We start from the raw sequence: 19,945 nt of genomic DNA on the forward strand, positions 1-19,945 counted from the left end.
CTAATGTCCGTGTCCAAAAGGGGTTTTCCAGCTGCAGTGTCACACATGACTCCATCGGTGCAGAAGCTGACCGACTGGAACCAAAAGGCCTCATGCACACGACCGTTGTGTGCATCCGTGGCCGTTGTGCCGTTTTCCGTTTTTTTTCACGGACCCATTTACTTTCAATGGGTCCGTGGAAAAATCGGAAAATGCACCGTTTGGCAGCCGCATCCGTGATCCGTGTTTCCTGGCCGTGAAAAAAATATGACCTGTCCTATTTTTTTCACGGCCAACGGTTCACGGACCCATTCAAGTCAATGGGTCAGTGAAAAAACACTGATGCACACAAGATTGGCATCCGTGTCCGTGATCCGTGTCCGTTTTTTCCTATCATTTCAATGGCAAACTTGACTTAGATTTTTTTTTTCATTTTACATGTCCGTGGATCCTCCAAAAAACAAGGAAGACCCACGGACGAAAAAACGGTCACGGATCACGGACCTACGGACCCTGTTTTTGCGGACCTTAAAAAAAAAACGGTCGTGTGCATGAGGCCAAAGTCAAATAAAAAAAAAAGCTGGAAAATCCCTTTAAGATCTGAAGGCTATGTAATTCACATTTGTATCCGAGCTGAATTGCTCTCATTCGTTACAAGCCATAGTAAATAGGTTTGTCTGAGCAGTACAAACTTATAACAGTGCAGGGTTTCTGACAACCATGGATGGACTTAGAAAGCCAGGTCATATGGGTCATTCAGCTCTTCTGCTGGGTTTGGCTTTCGGATGGTAGTTGAAACTGACATTAAATCACATATTTGCAATGATTTATAGGTATTCAGTCTCCCACATGCTTGCTGAAGCTCCACTTGCTTTGGATTCAACGTTTTTATTCTGTTGAAAAACACATTCTGATTAAAAAAAGGAAAACCTTCCCAGACCCCAACAAGAAGCCATGCAGATATGGTGATGCCCAGTGCTTTCCTGTATAAGTAGATAGTAGTGTCCTGCACTATCATTAGCTCTCAGCTTAATACGTGTTCGGCTGAAAACCCCCATACACATACATTCTTAGTTCTACAACGTGTCTACAGTGGAGAGAGGAAATAAAGAAGCCACCAGACAGTTTATCTTTTGGGAGAACAAAAATTGGATGTTGAAATTCAACTCGCCCAATCCTTCTTTCCACACACATCGTCTATTGGAATATTGGGTGCTCATCATACACATTAGATTGTCAGCCTTCCGCTGCCTAATTGATGCGTTCAGCCCACAATGCTTTGTTTATGGAAGCCTTTAGAGGAATATCCTCCTGAAACCAGACAAGTATATACAGAGCACATCATGGAGTCTTTAATGAGCACACGTTAGCGCTCCTGACTTATTAGTAAAATTACAATATTGGTGCGTCTTTTCTCATTACTCTATGTTGTGCATGATTCTGTTATTCCTCCTAGAAATTGATGAATGAATTGACAGCTTGGGTCCTAGTTGGGGATGTGTCCTACACAGTCTGACATTGTCACATCAGTGCTGATAGTGTCAGGTTGTGTAGGAACCCGCCCCTTGACGAGGGCAAAGTTAACAACCAGTTGTCAATTTAATAATAAACATTCGGGAGGAATAAAAGAGGAACAACACATACAAATAGATGGTGAATAGACAGCATCACACTTAACGGGGTTTTCTGAGACTTTAAGGCCTCTTTCACACGACCGTTTTTTGTTTTTGTTTTTAGGGCGTTTTTTGTGTTCCGTATCTGGAACCATTCATTTCAATGGTTCCGGAAAAAAATGGAATGTACACCGTATGCATTACGTTTCCGTATTTCCGTTTTTTTTGTTCTGTTGAAAGATAGAACATGTCCTATTATTGCCCGCAAATGACGTTCCGTGGCTCCATTCAACTCAATGGGTCCGCAAAAAAAATGGAACACATACAGAAATGCATCCGTATGTCCTCCGTATCCGTTCTGTTTTTGCGGAACCATCTATTGAAAATTTTATGCCCAGCCCAATTTTTTTCTATGTAATTACTGTATACGCCAAACGAAAAACGGACCGCAAAACACTGAAAAAGCCATACAGTCGTGTGAAAGAGGCCTAATACAGATGACTTATCCTCAGAATAAGGCCTCATGCACACGACCGTTGTGTGCATCCGTGGCCGTTGTGCCGTTTTCCGTTTTTTTTCGCGGACCCATTGACTTTCAATGGGTCCGTGGAAAATCGGAAAATGCACCGTTTTGCAGCCGAGGCCGTGATCCGTGTATCCTGTCCGTCAAAAAAATATGACCTGTCCTATTTTTTTGACGGACAACGGTTCACGGACCCATTCAAGTCAATGGGTCCGTGAAAGAACACGGATGCACACAAGATTGGCATCCGTGTCCGTGATCCGTGGCCGTAGGTTGCTTTCATACAGACGGATCCGAAGATCCGTCTGCATAAAAGCTTTTTCTGATCTAAGTTTTCACTTCGTGAAAACTCATTTCCGACAGTATATTCTAACACAGAAGCGTTCCCATGGTGATGGGGACGCTTCTAGTTAGAATACACTGCAAACTTTGTACAAGACTGCCCCCTGCTGCCTGGCAGCACCCGATCTCTTACAGGGGGATATGATAGCACAATTAACCCCTTCAGGTGCGGCACCTAAAGGGGTTAATTGTACTATCATATTCCCCTGTAAGAGATCAGGGCTGCCAGGCAGCAGGGGGCAGACCCCCCCCCCCCCTCCCCAGTTTGAATATCGTTGGTGGCACAGTGTGCGCCCACCATCGCCCCCCCCCCGTCCCTCCCTCTATTGTAATAAATCGTTGGTGGCACAGTGTGCCCCCACCATCGCCCCCCCTCCCTCCCTCTATTGTAATAAATCGTTGGTGGCACAGTGTGCCCCCACCATCGCCCCCCCTCCCTCCCTCTATTGTAATAAATCGTTGGTGGCACAGTGTGCCAACCACCATCGGCCCCCCCTCCCTCTATAGCTCTATAGCAGTAACAACATTGGTGGCAGTGTGCGGCCTCCCATTCCCCCCCCCATCATTGGTGGCAGCGGAGTTCCGATCGGAGTCCCAGTTTAATCGCTGGGGCTCCGATCGGTAACCATGGCAACCAGGAAGCTACTGCAGCCCTGGTTGCCATGGTTACTTAGCAATAGTACAATAGTAGAAGATTCATACTTACCTGCTTGCTGCTGCGATGTCTGTGAACGGCCGGGAGCTCCTCCTACTGGTAAGTGACAGTTCTTTAGCAATGCGCCGCACAGACCTTTCACTTACCAGTAGGAGGAGCTCCCGGCCGTTCACAGACATCGCAGCAGCAAGCAGGTAAGTATGAATCTTCTACTGTTGTACGATTGCTAAGTAACCATGGCAACCAGGACTGCAGTAGCGTCCTGGTTGCCATGGTTACCGATCGGAGCCCCAGCGATTAAACTGGGACTCCGATCGGAACTCCGCTGCCACCAATGATGGGGGGGGGGGCAATGGGAGGCCGCACACTGCCACCAATGTTGTTACTGCTATAGAGGGAGGGGGGGGCGATGGTGGTTGGCACACCGTGCCACCAATGATTTAATACAATAGAGGGAGGGAGGGGGGGCGATGGTGGGCGCACACTGTGCCACCAACGATTTTTAGCGGCGCCGAGGGGGTTAAGTGAAGGCGCCTAGGACTGGGGAGACGGAGACAAAAGGGTTAAGGAGAGGCAGCTAGCAGGGTTTGGGCAGGTGCCAAGATTCGAAGGGGGGTAGCTTCCCATACATGCGGGCCGGCTATTATATATTCGGCTCTCACTATACCTCCCCCCCCCTGTTTCCTGATTGGTAGGGAGAGGTGGTATGCGCCGCATAGGTTATAGAGGAGGTTTGGCAGGGCTCTGCCTCTTCCTCTACGGCTACAGCAGACAGCTCCGTCAGCAGGTATGGCCACAGAGGATCAGCTCCTGGCAGCTCTGGCTGCGCATCTACAGAAAGAGGGCCCGGCTTTTCTTGCTCGCATGTTCGCGGGCATACAAGCGCCTCAGCCACCTATTCCCCCGCCTGTCCCTGGTGCCATAATATCGGAGCAGGCGGCCCACCAGGAACACCCGTCCGACTTAGTCCCTCCATCACCCCTGTACCTCGCCGCACTAGAAGCCGGCGGCAGCTGCAGCGCAGGGATCCTCTGGCGTCCAGTGTCAGGGGGAATCCAGCGCTCCGGCCCGCACGGCCGCAGGCCACGCCCACCGATACTATACTTCCGGTGCCGCGGGAGCAGCAGCCACAGTTCCCGCCGGCAGTGACACAGCCCCTCCTTCCTCCTCTCCCTGCGCAATCAAGCATGGGCAACAGGCAGAGCGAGCGCTCCTCGGCTGAGGAGACTGCGATTATAACGCATGCTCCTGCCCCCAATCTACTAGAACTTTTAGGTGAAGGGGCTATTAATCTTCCTGTGCTGTCACCTGCATCAGACCTGCAGCCCAGTCCCATGGGCATACCCTCTACAGGCCCTACAATGCAGCCGTCTGTTAGTGGTGCTCCTACCCCACTGCCACTGCTGCAGGCAAACCCCCCCCCCGTTCCACTTGCACCTGTGCCCATGCCAGATAATGCTCCTGTACAAGAGCCGGCTCCACGCTACCCTTCACAGCATAGATCACCTGCAGTGTCACACGACCGCCGAGAAAGGCGCAGGTCGGGTTCTCACCGTTCCCGCCATGCATCCAGAGCCCATAGCCGTAGCAGCCGTTCGACACGGTCTAGATCGGCAAGATGGAGGTCGCCTTCGTCGTCTGACTTGAGCTCCTGCGGTTCGGATTCCAGCAGGTCACATGTTAGAAGTACGCGGGCCCCCGAACGCCAGTCTAGAAGGCCTTCCCGCGTGGCGCAGCCAGCCAGCGCGGTTCCTACAACTGCTCCTCACGCGAGTGCTGTCACCCCTACATCTCAGAATCCAGCTACCGGTGAGTACAATTTTACTGGGGCATGGGGCGGGGATACAGCAGCCAAAGGTTTGGTCCCTGCGCTTAGGGCCTTGTTAGCACAATTAGATCCTGCGGTTCAGCCCTCCACTGCTTCTCTGGTCAACAAATCCAGACCTAGTGATCATAAAGAGTCCATCTTTTGTGGGTTAACGCCGTTGGGAGCTCATTTAGATGAGGACACCAAAAATAAAATATGGTCTAACCAGTATATTGATATATGGTCGTTAGTTTCTGTGGATCAACATACGGTGGACAAAGAAAGGCGTCCCAATGCTGAGCGTTTCATAGATCGCAGACCAAAAGTTGCGCGTACCATTGGTAATTGGATTCAAGCATTTGCGGTTTTAGGTTATACCATGGCTCAACGCCGACCAGAACTCTCGGCGGACCTTTTTGTCTACATGGACTCTATTTATAGCGCCTTTAAAGCGCACGGCGGTTCCGCTTGGTGGCGGTAGGACGAAGAGTTCCGCCGAAGGTTAGCTTTGCAACCAGATATAGGTTGGGGGGTTAAAGCAGCAGACCTATGGCTCCGTTTGATGATGTCACAGAAAACGCAACCCTTTCCTTCCGCGGCCACTGCTCCCTCAGCAAATGCATACGGTGCAGTGGCCGTGCGCAGGCCAGGGGCCTGCTGGTTATATAACGAGGGACATTGTAAATTTTTTGCCTTGTGCAAGTACAAGCACGAGTGTTCCGTCTGTGGAGGCTCCCATGCTGCTATCAGATGTCAGCGCCAGCCCTCAGTACATAAAGCCCATGCTGCTGCCGGAGGGAAAGACCCCAGTGAGCGTGCACGCGATGTCCCCGTGGCTAGACCAATACCCCAATAAGCAGGCTGCCGCTCAACTGCGTGCGGGTTTCAGTTCAGGTTTTTTCATTCCATTTTATTTTTCTTCCCTACCTACTATCGCTGATACTTTGAAGTCTGCAAAGGATAACCCGGAAGAATTAAGAGGCAAAGTAGGTAAAGAAGTAGTTTTAGGGCGTATAGTAGGACCGTTTAAGTCCCCCCCATTCAAAAACATACGCATATCCCCTTTAGGCCTGATACCTAAAAAAGAGCCAGGTTCATTCAGATTGATACATCATTTGTCCTTTCCAAAGGGCTCATCTGTGAATGATGGTATTTCCAAGGAGGAATCTTCGGTGTCATATGTGTCATTTGATAGGGCTGTAGCTCTAGTTAGCCGCGCTGGAAAGGGCGCATTGTTGGCTAAATCTGACATTGAGGCTGCTTTTCGTTTACTCCCTGTACATCCTGATTGTTATCATCTTTTAGGGTGTATGGTGGACGATGCCTATTATTATGACACATGCCTACCGATGGGTTGCTCGATATCATGCCACTATTTTGAATTGTTCAGCACCTTTTTGGAATGGGTCATACGTTTTGAAACGTCCTCACAGAATGCTATTCATTATTTGGATGATTTTCTTTTCGTTTCCCCTGGCAATTCAGGACAGTGTCAATTCCTCCTGGATACATTCCGTTTTTACATGGCTCGTTTTGGGGTTCCCCTCTCTGAGGATAAAACGGTTGGCCCGGCGACAATCATCACGTTTTTGGGTATTGAAATTGATACCAGCTTGATGGTTTTTCGCCTACCAAGCGACAAATTAAACAAATTATCGGCCTTGATTTTGGGTTTCATGTCGGTAAAATCGGTGACACTAAGACAAATGCAGTTGCTGTTAGGATTATTGGTGTTTGCTTGTCGCATCATGCCGATGGCTCGGGTTTTTTCTCGTAGACTATCTCTGTCCACGCGCGGGGTAAAAAAGCCTTCTCACCACATCCGGCTGACCAAGCAGCTGAAATTGGATTTGCAGGTCTGGAAATCCTTTTTAAGCCAGTATAATGGCCACACTTGTTACCAATTCGTAGAAATTGCATCTCCGGATTTGTCATTATTTACGGACGCTGCTGGGTCTACCGGTTTTGGTGCAATATTTGGCCAGGAGTGGTGCGCTGCACCATGGCCTGACGCTTGGCGATCCCGGGGCCTTTGTACCAACATCACTTTACTGGAGTTATTTCCGATTATTGTAGCCATCAACGTATGGGGCCCCGGTTTTCGGAACCAGCGAGTCTGCTTTTACACGGACAACATGGCGGTGGTCTACTGTATTAACTCTTTAACCTCTTCTTCTCTGCCAGTGCTATCGCTACTCCGGCACCTGGTCCTCCGATGCCTAGAATTCAATATCTGGTTCCGAGCTCGGCATGTGCCAGGCGTACACAACCCTATAGCTGACGCTCTCTCTCGCTTTCGTTGGCAGGAATTCAGGTCCCTGTTGCCGGGGGCATCCAGAGAGGGGATCCCGTGCCCGACAGCGCTTTGGGATTTGCCGACCGGCGATTGATGAATATGGTCCAAGCTTCAGTGGCACCAGCCACATGGTCAGCGCATGGTAAGGCGTGGGCAGAATGGAGGGCAGTGGCAGAGGATTTGGCGAATGTTATATTGCCAGAGGCATGTTTACAGGTGACCATTACTTATATTCTGTCTCTGAGAGCTAAAGGAGTTAGCGCTTTGGTTGCGCAGCGAAGATTATGGGGTGTTTCATTTTACCTTAAAATGCGAGGTTGGCAGGACGTGACGCAGCATTTCTTAATCAGGCAAGCTGTTAAGGGTTGGCGTAAGGAGCATGTGTGCCGCGAATGCCGCCGCCCAGTATCATTTGCTTTGTTAATAACCATGTGTCAATTACTGCCCTCCATTTGTTCGTCCCTGTTTGAGGTATGTTTGTTTAGGGCTGCTTTTTGCTTAGCCTTTTTTGCGGCCCTCCGTATAGGTGAGTTAGTTTCCCCTTCCATTATCCGCCCAGGAGGGCTGGCAATGACAGATGTGTTCATCAGTGACTCCGCATTAAGGATCTTCATCAGGCGCTCCAAAACAGATGTTTTTGCACGTGGGGCCTGGCTTCCATTGCATAAGATTGGCGGCCCAGCTTGCCCCCATGCGGCTGTAGCCCAGTTCGCATCAATTCGACCTGAGGGAGCTAGCTTCCTTATACACGAGGATGGTACCCCCCTTACGCGTTTTCAATTCAGATCCATATTCCGCCGTTGCTTGCTTTTGCTGCATTTACCAGTTTTGGAATTCGGCACGCACTCTTTCAGAATTGGTGCGGCCACGGAGGCGGCTCGCGCCGGGTTGCCAGAGGCCGAGGTTCAGAGGATTGGAAATCTGACTGCTTTGCTTCCTATGTGCGACCTCATTTATTGATTTGATTTTCTTTTAGACGCAGCTCAGATTACGGTATGTTTAATTGGACATTCATACATTTTCTGGGCGGGACAGAGAGCGGAAAGTCGTCCAGGTGGCCAATGCCTTGGCTTCCGGAATATACAAGCACGTTGGCGAGGGGTCCGTGGATTACGTTGGTCTCAGGTTCTCCCGGAGGCGGTGGAATGCAGTCATCTAGTGCGATCCCCGGTGATATTAGTTATACATGCTGGTGGAAATGATCTGTGTTTGTTGAAAATAGCGGAACTGATCACGTTGATCAGAGCTGATTTAGAGAGACTTCCTTCTTTCTTTCAGGAGGCGATTATTGTGTGGTCAGAAATCATTCCCAGGGTCACGTGGCAAGGTGCTAGGGACGCCACGGCCATAGAGAGGGCCAGGCGCACGGTCAATAACCGTGTTTCACGTTTTATACGATCCAGAGCAGGGGTAGTGGTGCGTCATCGCCAGTTAGAGGGAGATAACGGGCGGTTAATGCGTCCTGACGGTGTCCATTTAAATGACATTGGCTTAGACATTTTCTTGTCCGGGTTACAGGATGGAATTGAGCAGGCCCAGTTCTTGTTGGGTGGGGGTCGGTGCGCCGTGTAGGAATACACGGGCCCCTCCGTGGAGGTCGGTGATAAATGAAAAATGGAGAAGAAGGCGGACTTGCCCACAGAGGGAGTCTGTGGGGCATACCGCTTCTGGAGACTCCAAATTTGTTGATGTTGGTTCAAGTATAAAATAAAAGTTGGTTTGATAAAGAGATGAGTAATAAAGCTGTGACCGACTCTTACCCAACAAAAGAAGGTGTCATGTCTTTATTCTAGCTGCTAAGTGATAAAAGGGTATTGGCTTCATTCTCCACAGTCTTAGCGGCGCCGAGGGGGTTAAGTGAAGGCGCCTAGGACTGGGGAGATGGAGACAAAAGGGTTAAGGAGAGGCAGCTAGCAGGGTTTGGGCAGGTGCCAAGATTCGAAGGGGGGTAGCTTCCCACACATGCGGGCCGGCTATTATATATTCGGCTCTCACTATACCTCCCCCCCCCCTGTTTCCTGATTGGTAGGGAGAGGTGGTAGGCGCCGCATAGGTTATAGAGGAGGTTTGGCAGGGCTCTGCCTCTTCCTCTACGGCTACAGCAGACAGCTCCCCACCCCCCCGCCCTGGTTTCGGTGATCAATGGTTCAAATGTTTGTTGTTTCAATTTCAGGTTATGATACTAAGTCACAGCGGAGGTGTGGAGGTCGGTGATAAATGAAAAATGGAGAAGAAGGCGGACTTGCCCACAGAGGGAGTCTGTGGGGCATACCGCTTCTGGAGACTCCAAATTTGTTGATGTTGGTTCAAGTATAAAATAAAAGTTGGTTTGATAAAGAGATGAGTAATAAAGCTGTGACCGACTCTTACCCAACAAAAGAAGGTGTCATGTCTTTATTCTAGCTGCTAAGTGATAAAAGGGTATCGGCTTCATTCTCCACAGTCCTAACATTAGAGGGAGGAAGGGGGGGCCCGATGGGGGGCGCACACTATGCCACCAACGATATTCAAACTGGGGAGGGGGGGGGGGTCTGCCCCCTGCTGCCTGGCAGCCCTGATCTCTTACAGGGGAATATGATAGTACAATTAACCCCTTTAGGTGCCGCACCTGAAGGGGTTAATTGTGCTATCATATCCCCCTGTAAGAGATCGGGTGCTGCCAGGCAGCAGGGGGCAGTCTTGTACAAAGTTTGTAGTGTATTCTAACCTGAAGCGTCCCCATCACCATGGGAACGCCTCTGTGTTAGAATATACTGTCGGATCTGAGGTTCACGAAGTAGCTCATATCCGACAGTATATTCTAACATAGAGGCGTTCCCATGGTGATGGGGACGCTTCAAGTTAGAATATACCATCGGATTGGAGAAAACTCCAATCCGATGGTATAAAAGAACTCCAGACTTTACATTGAAAGTCAATGGGGACGGATCCGTTTGAAATGGCACCATATTGTGTCAACATCAAACGGATCCGTCCCCATTGACTTGCATTGTAATTCAGGACGGATCCGTTTGGCTCCGCACGGCCAGGCGGACACCAAAACGACTTTTTTTTTATGTCCGTGGATCCTCCAAAAATCAAGGAAGACCCACGGACGAAAAAACGGTCACGGATCACGGACCCCGTTTTTGCGGACCGTGAAAAAAAACTGTTGTGTGCATGAGGCCTAAGTCATCAGTATCTGATTGGTGAGGCTCCTACACTCGGGACCCCCGCTGATCAGCTGTTTGAGAAGGCAGCAGCACTCCCAGTAGCGCCACGGCCTTCTCGCTTCTTTCCCTAGGCCAAATGATGTCACATTCATCAGTCACGCGGCCTAGACACAGCTCAACCCTTTTGCAGTGAAAGGGTCTGAGCACGATACCAAGCACAGCCACTATACAACGTGCCCTCTCTAAAAGCTGATCAGTGGGGTCCCATGTGTCAGACCCCCACCAATCAGATACCGATGACATATCCTGAGAAAAGGTCATGAGTATAAAAGTATTGGAAAACCCTTTTAAGCTCCTTGGGTCCACCCTCTTTGTATATGTGACATATGCAGGGCGTACAATATCATCGCTAAGGTTTAAAGGGAGTCTGCCACCAATAAGTATACAGTTAAATCAGAAGCAATGGCTTGTAAGGCTAGCTCAGCTAAATAAAGCAGCCCCACACACTAGCTGTGACAGGCAGTCTCTGTTGGCCTCTAATACCAGATATCCTATTAAAGGGAGTCTGTTGCCAACTTCTCTTGCAGACTGTAATCCACCAGTAACTGCTATGACAATAGCTAGCAGTACTATACATGCAGTGAAGAAGGATGCATTGGTAATTTCCTAATAAGATTGTGTGGTATGTTCACATCTGATCTGGTTATTGGTTCCAAGGTCAACATCAAATTATCTTGTGCTATACCTTAGGGGTCCTGTTTTATTACATGTCTATTACTGTGTCAGAGCAGGTACCACTTCAGGAACCTCTGGTGGGCCAGTCCAACCCTGATAATACAAGTATTTACTAAAATGGACATGTTATTAGAGGTGACAGGTACACTTTTAGTTTGCACTTCTTCTCAATTGTAAAACTCAGAACCTAAACCCATCTGCCTGCTCACAGATTTCCATAAACTGCCATTGATCTGAATGTCCTGTTGATTCGAATATTGAGGCACATTTATCAAGCTTGCCTGATAAATCTTTGGCCAAGAAATTTAGTCAACTGTCTTTGGCCAAGTATTTATTAAGTCACACAGCATTCGATGAGTTAGACTAGGCACATATTGTTATTAGTCTGACCTCTGGTGGTTGTTTTTCAGTTAGACAAGTTCATATTAAGGCCTCTTTCACACTTGCGTTGTCCGGATCCGGCGTGTACTCCATTTGCCGGAATTACACGCCAGATCCGGAAAAACGCAAGTGAACTGAAAGCATTTGAAGACGGATCAGTCTTCAAAATGCGTTCAGTGTTACGATGGCAGCCAGGACGCTATTAAAGTCCTGGTTGCCATAGTAGTAGTGGGGAGCGGGGGAGCAGTATACTTACCATTCGTGCGGCTCCAGGGGCGCTCCAGAATGCTGTCAGAGCGGCCCATGCGCATGGATGACGTGTCCATGCGATCACGTCATCCATGCGCATGTCGCGCCCTGACGTCACTCTGAAGCGCCCCGGGAGCCACACGGACGGTAAGTATACTGCTCCCCCACTACACTTTACCATGGAAAACAGGACTTTAGCATCCTGGCAGCCATGGTAACCATTCAGAAAAAGCTAAACGTCGGATCCGGTAAAGCGCCGAAACGACGTTTAGCTTAAGGCCGGATCCGGATTAATGCCTTTCAATGGGCATTAATTCCAGATCCGGCCTTGCGGCAAGTGTTCAGGATTTTTGGCCGGAGCAAAAAGCGCAGCATGCTGCGGTATTTTCTACGGCCCAAAAACTGAACTGAAAACATCCTGATGCATCCTGAACGGATTTCTCTCCATTCAGAATGCATGGGGATAATCCTGATCAGGATTCTTCCGGCATAGAGCCCCGACGACGGAACTCTATGCCGGAACAGAACAACGCAAGTGTGAAAGAGCCCTTACTTAGATGAGTCTAATATATTTGTGCAAGAAAATAGTTGCATCGCTCCAGGAAAGTGTGACTTTTAATGCACAAAAACACCAGCTCTTAAGTGGAGTAGAAATTAGACTGTTTTTGTGACAAATTTAGGTGCAAAAAAAAGGCGCACATACATAAATAGATTGGAAAAAAGTCACAAAACTTCTGAATTAGTCTAAAAAATGTTAAATTGTTAAACGAGGCGCAAAAGCCTTCAGAACAGGCACAAGTTCAGTAGTAAATGCGACTTAAAAAATAAGACTGTCTGAAACAGCATTTTTAGACTTACCCTGGGTTCACACCTGAGCGTTCTGAAAGGAGCGCTCTGTATGCGCGATTGTACCGGCGTTTACAATCGCGCATACAGAGACAAGCGAACGTCAATTGTCGCGCGTTCCCGAAAGTCTATGTACGGGAACGCGCGACAAAACGCCCCAAAGAAGCTCAAGAACTTTTTTGAGCGTAGGGCGTTTTTCAGCGCGTTCAAACGCGCTGTAAAACGCTCAAGTGTGAACCAGTGCCATAGGGAAGCATTGGTTTTCATGTGTTGAGCGTTTTACAGCGCGTTTGAACGCGCTGTAAAACGCGCAGGTGTGAACCCAGGGTAAAAACAGAAACACTATAGTAAATGTGCCCCATTGTTTCCAATAACGGAAATCTCTGACCAGTGCTGAATCGGCTTGATGGGCTTGAAGTGAGCAGCCGCTTTCTCCTGGACGTTCTTAAACCTACAGTACATTGATATCTTCCTTATTAAATTTCCATTGCTAAAGTCAATGGGCCAGATTTATCATTAGCTCAGGTCAGAATAATGGAGTGAAAAAGTCCCAAACGCTAAAACTGCGCACAAATTTGCGACTTTTTTCTGCTCTGCGCTATGCTCGCCAGTTTTCTGGAAGTGGGCGGGTTTTCTTATGTAAATGAACCTCTAGACAGATTTACTATTGGGACTATTTAAAAAGTCGCAGAAAAGTCGCAATTTCACTCCAGTGAGGACCATGCTTATCTTATGAGACTTTTTAATAGAACATGCAACTTTTTCATAAAAACGTGCGACTTTTGTAAAGCTGCTTACTGACGGATAAACTGCTACCGTCAAACCACATTTATTACAGTCTTAAAGGGCCGATCATAAATCTGACTTGGCTAAAACTGACTTTAGCCATATGTGAAAGTGGAGTGAGCTGTTAGGCCCCATGCACACGGCCGTGTGCGGGCCGTGGAACCGCGGCCTGGATCCCTCCTGAGAGCAGGAGCGCACGGCGTCACTGGTTGCTATGACGCCGTGCGCTCCCTGCTGCCGCCGCAATACAGTAATACACTGGTATGATCTATACCAGTAGTATTACTGTACTGTGCCGGCAGCAGGGAGCGCACGGCGTCATAGCAACCAGTGACGCCGTGCGCTCCTGCTCTCAGGAGGGATCCAGGCCGCGGTTCCACGGCCCGCACACGGCTGTGAAACACGGCCGTGTGCATGGGGCCTTAGAGTAATGATAAATCTGGCCCAATCTGTTTTACTGAGACACTTTACCTGTGTTTGGACATGACGGAAATTCTGTTTTTTAGCTCAGCCGCAATATCCTTATCTTGTACTGCGATAGAAGAAGCCTCCAGCTGGAATACAAACACAAAGGACTACTTGCTGCCTGCTCCTGTTTCTTTTTAATCAGAAGAATGACAAAATAAATCCAGCATATTCCTGAGAGCTGTGCTTTGAGGTCATGAATCTACTCATGAATAAGGCTACTTTCACACTCGCGTTTTGGGCGGATCCATCATGTATCTGCAAAAACTGATGTATCCGTTACAATAATACAACCGCATGCATCAATCATGAATGTATCCGTTTGTATTATCTGTAACACAGCCAAGATGGATCCTGTTGTATTATGTCTTCTATTGCCATGAAGGATCCGTCTTGAACACCATTGAAAGTCAATGGGAGACGGATCAGTTTTCTATTGTGTCAGAGAAAAGTTTGGCTCAGTTTCGTCAGGGGGGCAGCAAAACTCTGCAGGCAGCATTTTGGTGTCCACCTCCAGAGCGGAATGGAGACTGATCAGAGGCAAACTGATGCATTCTGAGCGGATCCTTTTCCATTCAGAATGCATTAGGGCAAAACTGATCTGTTTTGGACCGCTTGGGAGAGCCCTGAACGGATCTCACAAATGGAAAGCCAAAATGCCAGTATGAAAGTAGACTAAGGTGTTATTAGTGCACAAGTCATGGAGAATACAGAAACCTTAGTTACTGGTCAATCACATGTCTACTGTTCTGCACCTGTTTGGCATGCATTGTTCCCATCAGGACGTCTAGTAATATACTAAAGTACACTTTTTTAAAATACATTTTGTGGCATGAAAAGCAAATAGAAAACAGATACAGATGTGGTGTGAAAATAACCCAAGGTAAACACCTTGCCTTAAACGCCTCCCAGCGCCACACCATAAATGAGTGGCACAGGCAGGCTTAAAGGGGTTTTACAGGTGTTTAATACTGATGACCTATGCTCAGGAGAGGTCATCAATATCTGATCAGTGGGGGGTCCAACTCCCAGCACCGCTGCCAATCAGCTGTTTCCTAGGCCAGTGACGTCACGTTCATTAGTCACATGGCCTAGGCGCAGCTCAGTGCCATCAAAGTGAATGGAGCTCTGCTGCAATACCAAGCACAGCTGCTTTAACTATAATACAGTACTACTAAATGTATTATCGAGGCAATCAAAAGATCACAAGTTCACTTTCACTAATGGGGTTAAAAGTTGGGGAAAAATGTAACATTGAAAAAATCTAAATGAAGAAAAAACTCTTTGCTAAAATATAATAATTTTTAAAGAATCTATAAATATTTGATATTGCTAAACTATAGAATAAAATGAACACATAGTACTGTGCAATAGTTGTAGGCAGGTGTGAAAAAAAACTTTGCTAAGTATGAATACTTTCAAAAATAGAAGTGTTAGTAGTTTGAATGTATTCTGCAGCAGGACAACCACCCCAAACATACAGCCAATGTCATTAATAACAATTTTATGAATCCAGAGTTCTGGAACTGATGATATGGTCCCCACAGAGTCCTAATTTCACCATCATCCAGTCTGTCTGGGATTACATGAAGAGACAGAAAGATTTGAGCAAGCCTACATGCACAGGAGATCTGTGGTTAGTTCTCCAAGATGCTGTTTCTTTCGAAAACTGTGTGCAAGCTTACCTAGAAAAACTGACTCTGTTTTGAAGGGTGATCACAGGAAATATTAATCTGATTTAGATTTCCTTTTTGATCATTTGCTTTGCTTTTTGTTAACTGATAAAAATGAACTATTGACACTTGTATTCTTGAAAGCATTCTTACGTTCCCACACCTGCCAAAAACGTACTGTATATGCTTGAAGTGCACTGACCTCAGGGACCTCGTTCATTTGTGTCCTTTCTTCCTCTCCAGCCTGGCTGCACCCACGTGGATCTTGTGATGGTTCTTTACTGTCACCGGGCTCTTCTTTCTTGGATTCAGTATTGTTAAGGCACCAGGGTTTATTTTGCCCAAATGTTCCTAGGAATACACAGTGACCTCACCTCAATTTACTAATCTCATACATTGCATATACTTAGCCAGGTTGTTTAGGCCTGCACCTGATGTATCACTGTGGCTCAGACTGATAAATCTGGTGCAGGGTTAGACACTTTTGTCTAGCACTATACTGACTGTGCAAAAGGAAGAGAACAGCTAGAGGATGCCCTTCATTTTTGTCATCCTCCGGCAGCTCATGAAAACGTGAAGCCCCGGCCTCTTCATAACTTTGGCGGATCCACCGCCAGTTCAAAATGTAAGACAGCTTCCGAGCTGTCTTACATTTAGACCTTTTCTACACCTAAAATAGTACCCACGTCACGCCCACGATTTTAGACCTGGCGTGAGCGGGAAAATATATTGGCTTATTTCAGCTTAATAAATGACCCCTATGTTTTTAGGACAATTAGCTGTCATTTTGGAAGTTGCAGAAATTTATGATTGAAGCTCAGTGGCGTAACTAGAAATGACTGGGCCCCACAGAAAATTCTTGAAAGGGAACCCCTACGCCAGCAACTTCTTCACACCCCTCTCCTCCTGTGCAACCTCCACTCCTGTGGCTAATCAAGATCGCTCTCTCAGGTCCGGCAGCCACTCCGTTCCATTATAGCTACACCACTGCTGAAGCTAATATCTCAGTAAGTGATACAAATTAATAATTACCAAAGTCTGAATATGTCTGCAACTCCTGATTTGCTAATATATTTCCAGTTTTACATTTTGGAGGAACGTCACTTTCACCAGGGGCGTATCTATATGGGGTGCAGATGTAGCAGTCCTACCGGGCCTAGGAGCCTGAGGGGGCCTAAAGACCCTTGTGCCACATAAGAAGACACCGGTATTATAGAAAGTGCATGCTGAGACTGCTCTGTTATAGATTTTGCACTAGGGTCCCAGAATGTCCAAGTTAGTCCTCTGGCTGGAGGGAAGGGGTTGGGTCAAGAATTTGGCATGGAGGTGGGGAACCTGTTTAATTTTTGCCTCAGGCAGCAGGAAGGCTATGTGCTTCTCTGTCCCTTGCCACAATGCACTGAAGAAAGGGGGCCCAAGCTGAACTCTTGCACCAGGGCCCATGAGCCTTTAGCTACTTTCATATACAGTATTTCCAGTCTCTATATACATATTACCTATAAATTCCCCCTGTGTAGTCCATAGCTTCACAGTGCAGTCCTGTGATGAAGTAACTATCACCTTATGCTTCTCCACAGGGATCACTCTGTTAGAAAGATATACAGGAAGTAATGTGGTGCTTTAGAACTATAAGGGCTCATGCACACGACTGTATGTATTTTGTATTCCACAAAAAATACGGATGACGTCCGTGTTCATTCCTTATTTTGCGGAACGGAACAGCTGGCCCCTAATAGAACAGTCCTATCCTTGTCCGTAATGCGGACAATAATAGGACATGTTCTATTTTTTTTGCAGAACGGATATACAGAAATGGAATGCACACGGAGTAACTTACTTTTTTTGTGGACCTATTAAAATGAATAGGTCCGCAAAAAAAACAACAAAAAGGGATACGGAAAGAAAATACATTTGTGTGCATGAGCCCTTAAAATACATGCTTTTCAAAGTATATCTTACCTTGTAATATCACACATGTGCGCCCTCCAGCAGTGCAGTACTGTAGGGACAAAGGTCCACATGTTAAAGTGAAAAACCTACACTGTCTGTTAACCTAATGAAGTTATTAATTTATAGATGAATTCAAAGAAAAGTTAAAAACAATAAAACCACTCACGGGCAGGTGGTTGCTCCTCTGGCACACCCAGTGCATACTGGGATATATTCCAGACATAGACGTGGAATAGCTGGTCAGCTGCACATAGCAGGGAGTCATCTTCACTCACATCCATGGCATTTACCATACACTTGTATTGTGACTACAATTTTAGAGATTTACAATAAGTTATATAGTAATGATATTGTTAGAAATGGGAATTTGTGTATATATAATGTATCCTTAAAGGCTTTCTTCAGGTTTTTTTTTACTACTGGAGAGTCGCTGCCTTCTCAAACAGCTGATCGGCAGGGGTCCTTAGTGTCAGACCCCCTTTGATTAGATGCTTATGATCGATCCAAAAGGATAGCTTATCAGAAAGAAAAACTGCAGAACCCCTTTAAGCTACATATATCCTCACACACTGTATATGTCTCCTGAATTTAGATGCCCACTGGCATAGAGATAGGTATTAAATACAGTAGGTTTCCATCTGGACTGCAGTCACCTTGCTGTGGTAGGCGGGCACAGCTGTGTTTTTATCAAAATATATTGGCTAAGAACCTCAGAATTGTCATATCAAAATGTATTATTTTTGATATATATATATATAGAATGAAAGAATTCCGCAGCACATCCACGTAGTAAGGAAGTAAAAAAACTTTATTCACCAAGCATGCGACGTTTCAATCCTCTCAATGGGATTTTCCTCAAGCAGTGACATAGTGGGCAGTGCACTGTGCATATTTAAGCACAATCTCATAATTAAACAATCAATAGTTAAATTACATTCATTAAGAATAATATATATAAAAAATCGTAATACAAACAGTGCTAACAATATGTTATATAACCTTTGCATTTAGTGCTATGAGAGTGCTGTTATATTCTGTTTTTATGTTAATGGTGTAAATGTCAGCTCTCCGTAAAATCATGACAATCCTGCTCTCAACCAACAAATCAGGCTCTCCTAGCATCTTTTCATCTATGCTGTAAAACAACTCCATGGCTTACGCTTATGTGGTTGCCTTCAGGTATGCACTATGCTGGTGCAACACTATGTAGTATGTTGTGAACACTATGTTGCATACTTGCTGTATGACCTCTATCCATTTCATACAGTTTTAGGTATATTGTAATGTCCCCTGAGTATGCTCCAACCAATATTGGTCCCATTCAGATCAATGGGGCAAAGCTGCAATAACAGCTGATCTGAGAAGATTGTCCTAAAATAAAAAATTTCTGTTCCCTATAATGGAGAAGTCTTTCAAATGCTGTTTACACGTAACAATTATGGTGACTAGCAGACAAATTATTATGCCTGACAAATCAGTTTTCTGGCAGATGAGACTGTATAGCTTCTGCAGCTGACATGTTTTCCAATACACAGCAGGCTGCAAAATGTCATTCACTAGCAAATCAGTCAGATGGCTGTCTGATGGTTTGGTTGCTGCCCCCTTCTCCTTTCATGAATTATCTTCTAAGCTGAGATATGACCAAATCAAAGGTTGATCAATCATAAATCAGCTTAGATCATTCAGGAGAGGTAAGTGAGACTGGAGACCTGAGTTATTAGACAAACGGTCTGACAGATTTTTATTAATTGTATTATTTATCTGACTGTAGGCTGTATATACTGAGAAGTAACCTGTTTTATTTCTTACACTAGGCAATAGACATATTCAGAGTATTCAAAAGTGTAAATCACCTAATATACTCACCCCTTCAAACCTTGCAAACACTTTGCCGCCACCAACAATATTCCAAAAAGTTATATAACCTAAAACAAATAAGATGAAATGTACTGTGATTGGAAATAATGACTGTTTTGCCGCAAATACTTGAGTTTAATACTCATGGTTATTCTTGGTGCCGTAGCTAAGCTTACCTCTAGGTCCGCTGGTTATTAGAACTGCAGAGTCTTTTTTCCTATCAAATCTTGAGCAAAGAAAAACAGCTTTGCTTATGGCTAAATTACCTAAAAAGGAGGGAATAACCGTTGTTGCAACAAATGGCATTTATGCAGTCCACTTTGTATACTGAGCTATGCCTATGGAAGGCGGACAAACGTGTTAATAGGACAGACTATTAAAAAAGGAAGTAAAGCAGTAAAAAGGCCCAGAAGACATAATTTCTGTTGTATTGTGCTCTGAAGATACCTATTTCATTGTCCACTTCTCCATTAGAAGAATTAAGATGGCACAGGAACTCCCCAGTTTCAAGGCTCCACACATAAACTTCACCATTACAGCTGGACACGGCAACCATATTAGAGGAGGATGAAGCCAGGCAGAATTTGTTTTCATGTTCATTTGTCTTGACATAAAAAAAAAAAAAAAGAATATATC

At 46.2% G+C, this 19,945-nt stretch overlaps 1 protein-coding gene across 2 annotated transcripts in view; it reads right to left on the reverse strand.

Moving 5' to 3' along the window:
• Positions 1 to 567: 567 nt before the first annotated feature.
• Positions 568 to 19,945, reverse strand: part of LOC122922802 (WD repeat-containing protein 64-like) — a 61,786-nt gene continuing 42,408 nt past the window's right edge. For both annotated transcript variants that reach the window (XM_044273540.1, XM_044273538.1), the window contains exons 17-25: positions 19,757 to 19,913; positions 19,486 to 19,575; positions 19,319 to 19,377; positions 17,619 to 17,760; positions 17,462 to 17,501; positions 16,999 to 17,087; positions 15,705 to 15,853; positions 13,836 to 13,918; positions 568 to 872 (exon numbers count right to left, since the gene is read on the reverse strand). In XM_044273540.1, coding sequence (XP_044129475.1) covers positions 710 to 872; positions 13,836 to 13,918; positions 15,705 to 15,853; positions 16,999 to 17,087; positions 17,462 to 17,501; positions 17,619 to 17,760; positions 19,319 to 19,377; positions 19,486 to 19,575; positions 19,757 to 19,913 — 972 coding nt within the window. In that variant the 3' untranslated portion in view covers positions 568 to 709. The remainder of the gene's footprint in view (positions 873 to 13,835; positions 13,919 to 15,704; positions 15,854 to 16,998; positions 17,088 to 17,461; positions 17,502 to 17,618; positions 17,761 to 19,318; positions 19,378 to 19,485; positions 19,576 to 19,756; positions 19,914 to 19,945) is intronic.

Source organism: Bufo gargarizans, unplaced genomic scaffold (genome assembly GCF_014858855.1).
Source record: "Bufo gargarizans isolate SCDJY-AF-19 unplaced genomic scaffold, ASM1485885v1 fragScaff_scaffold_726_pilon:::fragment_2:::debris, whole genome shotgun sequence".
Taxonomy (NCBI): domain Eukaryota; kingdom Metazoa; phylum Chordata; class Amphibia; order Anura; family Bufonidae; genus Bufo; species Bufo gargarizans.